General features: G+C 43.1%; 1 protein-coding gene across 1 annotated transcript in view; it reads left to right on the top strand.

Annotated features, from left to right (window-relative positions):
• Positions 1 to 11,803, top strand: part of ajap1 (adherens junctions associated protein 1) — a 28,513-nt gene extending 16,710 nt beyond the window's left edge. Inside the window, exons 3-6 of the mRNA XM_087174404.1 lie at positions 7,475 to 7,562; positions 7,679 to 7,921; positions 9,200 to 9,332; positions 10,293 to 11,803. Of these exons, the coding sequence (XP_087030530.1) occupies positions 7,475 to 7,562; positions 7,679 to 7,921; positions 9,200 to 9,272 (404 nt within the window). The 3' untranslated portion in view covers positions 9,273 to 9,332; positions 10,293 to 11,803. The remainder of the gene's footprint in view (positions 1 to 7,474; positions 7,563 to 7,678; positions 7,922 to 9,199; positions 9,333 to 10,292) is intronic.
• The last annotated feature ends 2,351 nt before the right edge of the window (positions 11,804 to 14,154 follow it).

Below are 14,154 nucleotides of genomic sequence, written 5' to 3'. Positions count from 1 at the left end.
AATTGTAAGAATTTATAAATGAATGAATAATCTGTCAGTAAATATGTCAGATTAAAAACTGACAACATCTGGTTTTCTTCTTCCTATTAGCTAATCGATTTAGCTTAGTCATTTAGCCTTTTCATTCACACTCTGGGCGTCCGTGTCGATAAAACCCACTGGTAAGGTCTCCAACCAATCAGAGAGCTTCTTACATCCCATGCCCAATTAGGTCGTTTAGCCTGTTTTCATCAGCTTGAAAAAGGAAAATGAAATTAACGAGTGAATCCGGGGAATGTATTCCCATTTCTTTAAAAATGCCTCAGTCATGAATTAATAATTGTATTTATAAATAGTTTATTTAATGAGAGTTTAATGCTGTTTTTGTAAATACATTTTTCAATCTGAAGTATTTATCAATTTTTATAAATAATTTTAAAAATGTTATTGCCTATTAAAATATGAAATTAAGGAAATGCCTTGTTACTCTTCCTGTGACGTCCACATGATGTGATTCAGATTCACCTGCTTCAACTGTTCAGCTCAGCTTTTATTTAGTAAAAAAAAAAAAACACTTCCTGTCAGCGACACGACAGCACACGGATTTCAGGACGGTGGATTGAAGCTGCCTTCGTAGTGAAGCCATTTCACACCCACCTGAAAACTGCAGTGGTTTTCATTTGTCTGTTGTTAACAGGAAGAGCTGCTGTTTGTTCCCCACTGTTCCTGCCACAGACAAGTGTCGCCTCCTGGATCCTCCGGCTGACACCTCCTTTTTTTTTTGGCCCATTCAGCCATTTGCCATCCAGCCGGACTGAATTATGCAGCGATGACTTTGACATTGAGGGAAAAGGCATGTCGAGTAATTGTCTCTGATCTCTCCCTCTTCAACTTTCCCCTCCTCTCTCTCTCTCTCTCTCTCTCTCTCTCTCTCTCTCTCTCTCTCTCTCTCTCACTCACTCATCACCCTCTTCTTCAATAAGTGTTTTAGATTGCTCGGTGACTCTGTGGAAATCAGCCCAGATTGACACTTTGACACCGGCGTTAATTGGCAATTCCTAACTATCAGCAGGCCGCCTCTGACAGAAGTCTTCCCCCCGACCCGTCCGGCTCAGGTGTCTGGCTGTGTGTGTGTGTGTGTGTGTGTGTGTGTGTGGTAGTGAAGTGGTCAGCCTCGTCTGTTTCACAAACTAGGGGCCTTTCCCACATTTTCAGGAGCTTTTAAACCAACGCTGAGTGGGTGTGTGCGCCATTAGCCCTAAATGGCTCTTTGCAACGGAAATGTGATCGGGCTTAACGCACACACACACACACACACACACACACACACACACACACACACACGCACACACACACACAAACTAAAGACTTGCCACTGACAATAACTGGTGTATGCTTAAAAATGAGTCACTCTCTGTCCTCATCATTCGTCCAGCTTCGCCTCTTTGTGCTTTTGTTTCAGAACACAAACCGCCCGCGGTTTAGATGTCACATGATTCGCCATGTAAATTACAAATAGACAATTCACGAATTCAACAAGGTCAGAAACTGTAAACAAACTGTAAATGGATGCGTTTGTCTTTGGCTCATTTGTCATTGTAACATGGTCTCAAGAACAATATCATCTTCATCTTGTTATTGCAGGATGCCACGACGTTATGACAACTTATATACGGTCAAATACCATAAGTGTATTGACAGATATTATTAAGCACAGGTTGTAAATAATGAAATGAATGATGGCTGAATCCCATTTAGCTGGTATCCTGGTATTGAGCATGCTGCCTCACTGTAAGAGCTTTCAATCAAGAGCCTAAATTTAATTATATAAACAAACTGCAAAAAAAAGAAAAATTACGAAAATTAATATTCAATTCTGGCGCTTGCCCGAGTGACGGATAGTAGTCACACAACCGTCACTTTCATTGATTTGAAAATGCAATGTAGGTCAAGCTGAAACGAGTGAATAATTCAACGAGCGTGTAGTAACGATCGCAGAGAGTTCACAACCCGACTCAGCTGCAGAGAGAGAGAGAGAGACTTACACTCCCAGCAAACTCAAAACGCTCCGTCTGAAAAACCCAGTGGCGGGGTGAATTCTGGGAGCTCGAGATAAAAGTTGTCTGCAAGCTACGTCGCTAGCTGCAGTTAGCCTAGCATCCCAACACCAGCACCAGTGAGACGGCACATCCTGAAAAACATCTCTCGTTTTGGTTTGATCCCGCCTTAGACTCTGACAGACGTCTTAATAACATATAATACAAAACTAATAATTATAATAAAGAGACTAATAATGACACGAATAGTAAGAACTGTAGCAGTGGGTGTTGAGCAGGAGAGACGAGAAAGTACAGGAGAGAGAAGACGGCGAGTTAGAAACCTGCATTAATGGGATATGAATGAATGCAGATGGAGAGGGAGAGGAGGAGACGGCAGCTCTGTGCATCATGGGAAGTCCCCCGGCAGTTTAAGCTTATAGCAGCACAACTCGGGAGATGGTTCAAGGTGAGACTGAGACGGACCTGACTATAAGTTTCATCAAAAGCCTCCTCTGAAACACAGAGCGGGCGTCTGCCTCCCAGACCCGGACTGGAAGATGGTCCCACAGCAGAGGAGCACCGATAGCTGAAGGCTCTGCCTCCCATCGGGGAAACCAGCAGTGAGCCTCCGTTGTGGGAGCGCAGTTCCCTAGTGGGGTAATAAAGTCCTACGAGCTCTGCAAGATATGATGGGGCCCGGCCATTCAGGGCTTTGTAGGTGAGGAGGAGGATTTCATATTGTATTCTGGATTTTACAGGGAAGCCAGTGAAGTGAAACTAACACAGTGGAGATCTGATCTTTTGTTCTTGGTTCCTGTCAGTAGTTGTGCTGCAGCTCTGTGGATCAGCTGGAGAGTCTTGCACAAACAACCCCTCAAAATTAACACCTTTGGTTAAGAGACCTGCAGCCACCTGCATCCTCTTTCTTTCATTTTCATATATTCATATTTTAGTTTAAGCGGTTTGGACACGGCAGCGGCGGCGGCTGCTGCTGATCATTTTAACCACTAAAGGACAAACTGAGCGAAGCAGGTACGGAGATAAATACAGCAACAGTGTAATGTGTTTCACAAACACAGCACTAATTACCACTTGACAGCTCAAGAAATGAGTTGAGCTACAGATATAATCCACATTTCTCTGACTGTAGTGATGAAGGTTCAGGTTTGAGCTCACAGCTGCAGAAAAGGATTTTCTTTTGCCACTTTGGGGCAGAAACAAAACAAAATGCTGTCATTTAATCAACCTGTTAACGCCCAGTATTCACTCTTCTTCTAGTGCTGTTTGTGTGTCCACCGACTGCACACAGTGGGATTATGTGAGTGCATATTTTTTTAATGCATTCAGTCTGAAAATACCAGGATAATGTGATGTGACAATTTAAAAAGAGAGAAAAACCCACGCTCGGTAATTTTTAAAAAGGTGATACACACCAGACTTTACCTGCCACACACACATTTATTGTTTTAAATCTTTTATTAAAAGTAGAAAGAGGAGATTTTATCTAACTGCTCTGCTTTTCTCTGACATGTTCATCAAACTGTCATGGCCAAAAAATCTCATTTATTCCTGGCTGGGAGCGCCGATGGCGGCTCTAATCCTGCCGCCACAGAGGTCACAAGCGAGCCGTCCCCTCCTCCGAATCCCTTTCTATCACTTCCTTCCTTCCGTCTCTTTCTCTCTCTCTCTTTCTCTCTCTCTATCTATCTCCCTCTCAGCCTCTCTTTGTTTGGCAGTGATTTGACCAAACAAAACCCTAACTGTGGTATCTCTAAAGCAAGGTGACTGCCAAAGGTGATTTTTCAACCCGACTGCCAGGATACAATGAGTTTTAGATAGCCAGGCCAAATTTCCCTCCCTCCAACTGGCAGTTGTGGATGAAAATAGAACTGGCCTCTGCTCTCAGATTTGTCACCCATGTCATTATCTGCTCTATTATCCCCGCAACCTTTAATCATACTGCCCTGAAAATGAGGTTATAATGGACTCAGTGTTGGTGTTTGTGTTTCGGGACCTCGCGTTCTGGGGTTTTAATTGGTTTCATTAAAAGAGCTGCACCGGGGAAAAGTTTGCATATTTTTTGGCTTTGGCTCCAAAATCTCAATGAGCGGTTTAGACTTAAACACCCTGAAAACATGAAACACGGCGTCAGTGAGCTACACGCAGCGCGCTCGTGTTTCCAGACTGAGCTACTGGATTCCTCTGGTGTCAGACGGCCACGGCTGTGATTGTGTATTTCTGTTACACGACGTGAACACAAGTTTTTTCATTATATCGGGCGAGAAAGTGACTTCCTGTCAAATAGTCACTGAAACAACTGAGAACATATTTTTCAAGTTCAAACAAAGTGTGAAAATGTATACATAGTGTTTAACTTAGCGTCACAGTATATCCCATTTTAACATTAAATATTTAAGTTGAGTTGATGCAAACATTATAGGTTTTGTTCCTACTCAAAGATTTTAAATTACACAAACAAAGTAATGAAGCTGTACTCCAAATTTAATGTTGCTTTTACAAATTGTTATTTAAATATGTGTATTAGAAAATAATAAGTTATCACAGAAAATTGTGATAATTTTATGTTAAAACAGCAAAACGTTTTTGTGTTCAGCAAAACACTGCAATTCTTGTTGTAATTACATGTTTTTGTTGTGTAAGGTGAACACAAATTACCATATGGACATAAAAACACTTAGTACATATTTTTACTTTTATTTTTGTAGTTCATTGAACTATCAAAATATATGCTCAGTGAACCAAAGGATGTGTCGTCAATTGGCCTGGAACTAATTAGGCTAAATCGGCTTCATACGTTTGAGTAAAATAAACTCAAAACTCAAAAACTGTCAACTCAACATAAAAAATGTATGTCAAGCCAACAAGGGATGAGTGTTTGTGTCAGGTGAACATCAAACTTTTATTTTACTTTGCGTTTAAAGCGTGGTGTGTTCACTGACATCAAGTTCACTCTGACATTAATGTAAAAAGAAACAATTCTCAGCAGAGACTTCAGCTATTGATCAGGGTCAGGGGGGAGAGCTGCGTTATACCTGAACTCGGACAGGTGTTAATTTGTAACTGAACACCTTCAACTTAACAGCCTTGATGTCAGCTGGAGAACAGGCAGAGAGAGAGAGAGAGCGAGAGAGAGGGAGGGGATATGAGAGAAATGCAAATGACTTGCCAGATAAGTTAATGTGCCTTTGCCGTGGTAACAGGGCTGTGATTGCGCAGGTAAGGTAAGGCTTCCCTGAGCCGGCCAAAGATATCATTAATCCAAGGCTGACCCAGGGACCGCCTCCTGCGCGGCGCCGGCCACAGAAGTTTATTATCCAGGAGGAGGCGCCGGGAGAGACCATGTGCTCCTCCAGAGTGACTGATCAGCACTTCCTTTTTTTTTTGAGCTCTTCCCCAAGACAAATTGTCGTCGATCAGCAGCGAGGCAGCTGGCTGATGAAGAGGTGAGATGTGGAAGGCCCACGTGGGCATTTTCATCATGACGCCTGTTTTTTTTTTCCTCCCCTCCTCCTGCAGCATGTCACCTGCTGCATTGTGTCATTGTGTCCTGGTCGCTCTCATGCTCTATCACTCACACACACACACACACACAGCACATTAACCATACTGTGCGGCGCAACAGACTTGCACTAATCCCCAATTTAGACATGTACAGCGCAGTTTTGTTTGTGGATTACTGTCCTCTGGCAAAAAGTGAGAGATCAGCACACACGGGGAGTCTTAAGAGTTTAAATAAGAACAATGCTTTTTGTATTTTAGTCATAGAGAACAGAGGGAGCGGGGAAGAGAACATTTGGTCCACAGTCATATCTGTAGTCTGGTTAAGGTGCATTCAGAGTAACTCACTCTTCTGTGGATTAGCAAAGCGAGGCTTTAAACCCTGATACCTGGAGGATGTGACAAAAGTGTGTGGGATTATGAACGCAGAGGAGGAGGAAGGACTTTTCTTTCTCTACTGACTCTTCGGTGTTTACAAAATGTAGAGGATCCAGTCTGCAGGAGGTTTCACCATTTTCTCACCCGGCGTTCCTGTTGTGCTTTTGATAGTGTGATAATTAGGTTTCAATTTCTTCTGATAATAAATCCAATAACGAATCATTTCTGTGAGCGGGCGGACGAGTGCAAGCAGATCTTCAGCAGCGCGGTGCATCATTAACATCACCAGTCTGCGGTATGTGCTGTGGAGAGGCTGCAGCTGGAGGTGTTCACTGTTCACTGTGGTTCACATGTTTAGTTTAGAGTTTTTTGCATTAGCATAGAAATAATGAAATAAATCATTCCAATCTCCAAGGAGAATTTCAGCTCCTTTCAGTGAATTGTTTTTGGTTTTCAGGGCCACAAACTTTTATCAGCCTTATTTCCAGACACAGTTAGCAGCTAGCAGGTGAACGCAGCGGAGCATTTGGTTGGTGGAGACCAGAAAGGTCCCAAAGAGAGTGAATATTTGACTTCCACTCAGTTGCTGGATGTGTAAACAGGCGACTGTTTTCTGGCGTGTTCGCATGTTCTTTAAAGATGATAATACTAATACATGATATTGTATTTTCAGCTTGTTCCACTGCCCCCAAGTGGCTGAAAACTCACCTAATGCAGCTTTAAATAAGAACCTTAAGATCCTTTGTCATGTAAAACAGATTAGTGGTATAGTTTGAAAACTAGTTGTGAGTTGTGCGAGGACTGTTGTAGCATTTAGTTTCCTTGTGATCAATTATGTACTATAGGTTTGTCACATTAAGCTCGGGTTAACATAAATGTGATCTTTGACATTCTCCTGATTGTCTTATTGTCTACTCACAGCACTTCCTGTACCGTGCCTCCTTTTTTTTTTAAAAAGCAGTCTTCTGACTTCCTGTCAGCATCATCTCTTGATCAAGTATTTTATTTGGTTCACCACATGAAATAGTTTGCTCTCATTTAATGTTAAAATAAAAGCCTGAGGGCAAAATCTACAGATAGAGACCACTGAGGGGAATAAAGGTTATAAAAAAACATACTGGCTCTTAGTGTGTGGGGCTGGTGGAGGAGTCACTCACCAACAGTGAAGGTCTGTTTTAGTTTGGACTTAATAAACATAGGAATAATACATAAAATACAGCGCATTAATTTGGGTTTATTTCCTTCTTTTAAAGACATAAGAATAACATAATAAAGTTTTATAAAAACTTGGAGGAAACTTGGACTCAGTCATCCATTACAGTTGGCTGTACTGTAATGGAATAATTCATGTCACTCTTCAATTATGAATGATGATGTCATCAATAGTTACTGAAGAGCAAAATTTGTTCTGCGTGGTCACCCTGAGCTGCCTGCGACGCCTCAGGTGAGTTCTCACAGGAAGGAAGTGCACGACTGGAGTGAAAACATTTCCTTTGCAACCAGATTTTAATCCTCTCTCTCTCTCTCTCTCTCTCTTGTTTATTTCTGTGTTTGTGCAGGTTTGGCAGTTCACCAGATAATTACAATCACTGTGTCTCTCATTATGGTTATCGCAGCCTTGATCACAACACTCGTCCTTAAAAACTGGTAGGAAAGATTCCTTTACTTTGTCACACATAAAGACGCTCACGTGGCCGCAGGCCGCCAGAGGTACAAGGTATGATTTTATGTTTGTTTCTTGTCTTTGGTGCGTGTTTTTGTAGCTGTGCACAGTCGGGAAATGGTCGCCACAATAGCCATCAGCGCAAGATCCACCAGCAGGAAGAGAGCTGCCAGAACCTGACGGACTTCACCCCGGCCCGGGTGCCCAGCAAGGTGGACATATTCACTGCCTACAACGACAGCCTGCAGTGCTCGCACGAGTGCGTTCGGACGGCTGTGCCCATCTACACCGATGAGATGATTCAGCAGACGCCCGTCTACAAGACGGCTTACAACGGGAACAGGTATGCCGGTGCAGGAGGGTGGATGTCAGCACTGGAAATCCATACTGCTGAGCGCTGTAATGACGCTGCTGCTGTCCACTACAGAGATGATCATAACTGTTATCCTCAAGTTATCGGAGTCTAATGGCCCGAGTGTTATTGAGCAGCGGCGCCTGATCAATTAAGATTGTGTTAAGAAATCAATATCTACTGTTTTTTCATTGATATATATTTTTTAAAAGCCATTAAAAAAAAGCTGATAATATAAACAGATGAGAAACACAGTCAGCCTCAGTGTGAGGGTTTGCGTTATCGCTTGTTGTCCATCGGCTCCTTCCTCGTCCGTCCGTCCGACACCTGGAGAGCTGCCTGAACGCCACACGCTCCGGCTCCCAGGCGCTTTGTGGCTGTTGTGTAATGACTCGGTTTATAGATGCAGGGAAATGGGATGTGAAGTCTTCACAGTGCTGATCTCTCTGACGGCATTTCAAATGGCAGACATGAGATATATATATTTATATATATTTATATGCTGCATATATTTTGAAAACTGAACTTACATCATTTCAGTAAATTGTCAGCTGATGCGTTTGCTTCTTTAAACACAGGACAGGTGTGGTTTATAGGTACTCAAGTACAACACTACATTTATACGAAGTGCTCTTACTTTGAAGCAGAGCTTTAAGTCAGTGGAATAGATTGTATTTTATTTTGAAAAAATGTGACAGACCATACACTGGGTTGATCACAGGAGAAAAACCAATCACAGCCCACTCCTCCACTGTCAGCCATGTTTGACCCTGTCAATGTTGTGACAATGGAGACGTTAGATAAAGATGAGGCAGAATATTCTTCAGAGAGACCGTGGTCTGATCTGAAGTCTGTGTTTGAAGGTTTACAATTAAGCTTTTTACTCTACAGGTTCAACAGTCAGTCAGTCAGTCAGTCAGTCAGTCAGCAGATTCTGTGATGGAGTCATATTTGACCTGGAGGATCTAAACTCTGACTCCAGTAATGAAGTTGTGTACTTTGTCCACCTCTGGGGATAATTCATCAGGTGTAAACAGCTCAGAGTGTCTGAATTTATTGATTTAAAGTCATGGAGCGATGGACCAACCTCCTACGAGAGGCGGAGGTCTCAGTATGTGATTACGTCCCGTCACCGGCGGTACGGCGCCGACCGCGGCACCGAAAGGATGACGAAGGGAGGAGGACGTTTTAAAGTCCGAGATGAACCTGCATCATATATCCGCCGGCTTCCCGTGCTAACGTCTCGCCTGTTACTCTGTCGCTCCGCAGGCCCTCCCCCACCGAAAGACAACTCATTCCTGTGGCCTTCGTGTCAGAGAAATGGTTCGAGATCTCCTGTTGACGAGCTGAAGGCCTTGTTCACTTCCTGTGGGTGGAGGAGACTCCCTGAAATCACGCTCTGGTGGGTAATGCGCAGCTTTGTCCCCCCCTCGCAAAAATCATCATGTGAGCCGTAGCCACCTCCATCCCCGTGGTGACGCTGCCCCACTTTGGGAATAGAGGGGGGAACTTGGCATATGTTTGTTATTTGTGACATGATTAAGCTCCTTCTCCATCTCGTGTGCAGCCATGAGAAAAGGTTTAGAAATCCACGTCTGTGCAGAAGCAGAGGTCTGTAGTCCAGATAAGAGACTCATTATGTACGTATCAGTATTAATAAACTACACGCTCACAGTTAATGATTTCACTCTCTCATATCTGAAACGGTTTCATTAATATTCATACGGCCCCTCTCATTCTTACACCAACAGCACGTTGTTTTGAACATTTCACAGTATAGAAGCACTTTCACTTGACTCGTGACACGTTTTTATGCACGGCTAATGTATGCCAGAACGGCCTGCATTTGAAATTCAAAGCGTGAAAGTTAAGCACATGCTCCGGTCCCACAGTGTTGCTGGAGGCCCGGGGGGAGGTGTATCGTCTGCTATTGACCCAGATTTTTTAAAAAGGAATAGATCGCCTGCAGGTAGCGCACTGAGAGGACAGCGCCTCTCCATCGTCTGGACACACATTAGTCTCAGTCAGCTCGGCTCTCCGCGGCGAGCTCCCTGTGTTGTTGTCTTAAGAGACATAAGATTCCTTATTATCTCAACAGACCTAATGTATTTCTCATTCTCACACTGGCATAACGGCGGCCCTTAGAAATACAGATTCTCAATACAGCCTTTCATCTGGTGTGAGAAAGGCACTGGGTTGCATGATTTTCAGGCCAGAGCCGGATACCAGCCCCCCCTCCACCCCCCTCTCTAAAATCAGTGAAAAGTAGGCTAGCTTTGAAAATCCCATCTGTGTGACAGTGATTGTTTTCCTCTGCGCTGGGCCTCACAATGAGGGATAATTGTGATTTTGTTCTCTGCAGGATCCAGTCGGAAACAAGAAACACACAAAACAGCTTCTTTTGTAAAGTGGTGTGATCACTCTTTGGACACTGGTGAAGATTATTTATTTTTCTAGAGATGACGAGCAGAGCGGCCGTGGCGCTGCCAACAAACGCATTTCCAGGAAACGTACGGTCATTTAGATATAGATTATATATAGGTATATTTACAGGACGTGTGGGACGAGACTGTGGTCGTCGCAGATGTCTCAAGGAAAAAAAAAAAAATTTGACATGTGAAAGAGGAACCCGAGGAGCTGCTGCGGGTGGAAGATGAACTGTATTTATGAACAATGTGCCAATAATGCCACTATGTGCCACAACCTGGATAGAAGGACATTTCAACAACAACTGATGGACTAAACAAAGAGCGCTATATTAACCCTGTATTGACTCCAACTGCATTCTTTATTTTATTTTATTTGTTTATTTGTTGTTTTATTGTTTTGTTTTGTTTTTTTTAAAGAAATGTGAAAGTTAAAAAATGCTACAGATGTATTTGAATTTGTTTTGAAATAGTTTTAAGAAATGTGTTGCAAAAGAGTCTTAAAGATATTTATATGAAGCACTATCGTATCAGTGGGAGAGGAGAGAGGATGAGGGCAGAACTCAAACAGAACCGGTACATGCTTTATTGAACAGTTGATTTTAAAACATCGTTTCTACAGGTCCCATTTTAACGACAGAATAGTTATGTCTATTTTTTTAAACACAGTAGATTCTGCCACAGCCCGGAACAGTAGAGGTGGGATTCACCGCTGTTAATTAAACACTCCACACCTGAGCTGAGACGATCACAGAGAAAAGAGAAATCTGAATACACCTGGTGCAAGACAAACCAACGCCTGCTCCAAATGCTGATTGTATGAGATTCTAAAAATGATTTGGGTTTTAACAGGAAATTACTCATCACTCCACTGAATCCCACGGCGGCAAACTCACGTACAGGTGGAGAGAGGACGGCGCCGACAGGCTGCGAGGAGCTGGACAGGACACTCACACTGCCTCAGGTCTGTCAAGCTCTTTTGCGCACTATGTGTTGGTCTCGGTCTCAGCAGCTGCTCGGGATCAATTTTAATGACTGGTCACGGATTCACGTCCGAGCTGCAACACCGACAGATTAAAAATTGGAGCTTTCACATTGAAATAATTCACGGGATGATTTGCATAGATAGGAAAGAGATTGTACAAATGAATCCCCGCACACGTCTCGCAAGATCGGCTCACTCTTCACTAATTATTTTTGAAACCTAAAAGTCTGAATTCAGAGTCAGGAAGTCAAGAAGAGCGAGAGCGTGGAGGTTTTTCAGGCCGATACTGAAGAGGATGGAGCTGTGACGCCATCAGCATCGTGTGTTTTTAAATGCAGGACGTAAGCGGGGAGGAATTCCCCCTCACTGAATGTGTGATAAGGGGTTAGTTGACTCTCTCCAGAGCCACATCCACTCAATACTCGGAGCGTCACGGCATTTCAGCGAGTGTTGTTGGAGGGGTGGGTGGGAGAGGGGTAAAGGAAGCCGAGCGAAAAGACGAAACGTACCTGTGAGAAACTTTAATTTCGTTCTTTCAAATAGCGAAAAACACTCCGTCAGTGTATTGTTGAAGTAAGGGGATTATGATAAGCCAGTCAGCCGCTGCCAAATTGGTTTAAACTATCTCTTAAGTCAAGGTGAGGGACCTCCGTGGTCAGGGAGGAAGGTAAAGCTCTCCCGAGAGCTTTCTTGCACCAATAACTTTATTATCAACCTCAAGCTCTGAGACACAGATTACCTTTGTGCTACGAAGCTTTTGAGGAAGCCGCCTCTGAATCTACCTTTTATTGTGCTATGGGTTTGTACAAAAGCACAAAATACAATTCTGTAATTGTAAATGTTTCTGGCTGCAGACAGCAATATGTACAGATTAAAAAAGGTGGAGTTTTATTGCGTGTCGACAGCGGAGCTCCGGCGATTCACTTAAGTGGGGGTTATTTTGTTTTAAAAGGCTCGTACTCGCTTCCTTAAGAGGACGGAAGGAAACAGGTTGTCCCGCTGAGACCCGCATCTATAAATGTGAGCCATTCAGGAGGCGCCAAGACGGCCCAGGATAAAACACTGTGGTGCAAAGAAAACAAAAAAACAACAAAAAAAAACTGCTTTTTGCCCATTCACAACATGAAAACCAACTCTCATGAATGACCCATACCAGTCCAGCCTCTCGTGCGTGTCAGGCTGCGGAGTTACTTCTTTGACATAACATATATTTTTTTGAATGAAGAGTGTTATCTTACTAGTCAGAGGGTTACAAAAACTTACTGTATATTATACACGTGTAAATGTATTTTCTATATATTTGCTTCTATTTGTGTACAGGTGTGTTCTATTTTTCAAGACCTTTTCCCATTTTTGGGGAGGTTTCAGCTAGGTCGGGGATAGTGTCTTTGTTTACATGTGTAACTACGGTATTTCTTTCAAAAACACAAAACTAACCTTGTGCCAAGCTTCCTACCTGCACTTTCAAGCAGTACTTGTATTATATCTTTAGCTAACCAGTATAATACTTCAGTAGACGCTGCAATAGTTCAGATTTCCAGGCGGTATTGTCTGAAGGAAACAGATGCTGAGCGGGTCGACGAGGAGCCGCGATCACATGTTGGGCTCTGCTGTATGTTCATTGGTTGGCTGGGAAACCAACGACCTGCGGTTCTTTAAACATCATTTCCACACGAACTCTAAAAATCTACAGCGTTCCATCATCAACAGTAGCTGCCAAGAAACCAACTAAACTTGATCTAAACACTGGGTTGCATTCATCTTTCATGTCTCTCATTTGTGCTACAACTGCCCCGGAACATGTTGGAGGATTTTTATGTTTTATTTATTTTCACTTTCACTGTTAACGACTGCGAGAAACAGATATTAGCATTTATGAGCGTCATGAAATAATGAGGAGAAGACGTCTAAAGACAAGTGTGAAAGGGAAGATGGGATGTGAAGCTGATTTATTTTTTTTTTAAATGCCAAGATGTGAGAAGCCACTCGCTGTTTTCACTGATCAAAGTTTTTAAGGGATAATTCAGGTTTATTTCGACTGTAGCCGCGTTAGCAGCAGTTAAGCTGAAGTATCTGAATAATTATTACATGAGCTAAACCTCATGTCTTTTATCGCTGGACACATTTATTCACGTGTCGCATCAAAAACACTCAAACTGATCTGCAAACCAAAAGCGGATCAATACGATCATTGGACAAGTCATCACCTGAAGGCACAGACATGAAAACACAGCTGCGGATAAACCTCCATGAACCTGCTGAGTAAACCAGAGAAGAAGAAGAAGAAGACGCGCCTCAGTCAGGGATCAGTGGTAGCGTCAATGCATCATTCACTACACTTTATATTTCCAAAATGTAAACGAACATGGGCTCGACTCGCCGTATTCATGACAACATATTTTGTCTGCTGGAAAAGTTTCTGCTATCAGGAGAGTTGCTGTCACTGCACGTCGCCTGCAGCTGATCTGATGTAAACAAACTCATTTGAAACCAAGATGGCGAACACGGGAAACAGTCCGCGTGTTTACCACCGTGAGCGTGTGCAGTACACTCCTCAGCGAGGTCCAGACGTACGATCAATCAATACTGAATAGTATTAAAAACAGCTAAACCTGAATTATCCTCGAAGCTTTCACAGTGGAGACCGTGTGAGTTTCCCTCCGTCACCCTGAAGCTTCAGGAACCTGAGGCCGCTGTCCGTCTGTGACGACGCCGGGTCTTTGAGCTTCTGTACAGCGTTTCATCAAAAGGTTCTTGTGTTTCTGCACAGATAACACTGAACCTGATCGTTGTAAAATATCAGTGTGAGCCCC

This window comes from Seriola lalandi, unplaced genomic scaffold (genome assembly GCF_002814215.2).
Source record: "Seriola lalandi dorsalis isolate HSWRI2012SDOR001 ecotype SW California unplaced genomic scaffold, Sedor1 jcf7180002054347, whole genome shotgun sequence".
NCBI classification, from domain to species: Eukaryota; Metazoa; Chordata; class Actinopteri; order Carangiformes; family Carangidae; genus Seriola; species Seriola lalandi.
This window is presented reverse-complemented; position numbering and strand designations above follow the sequence as displayed.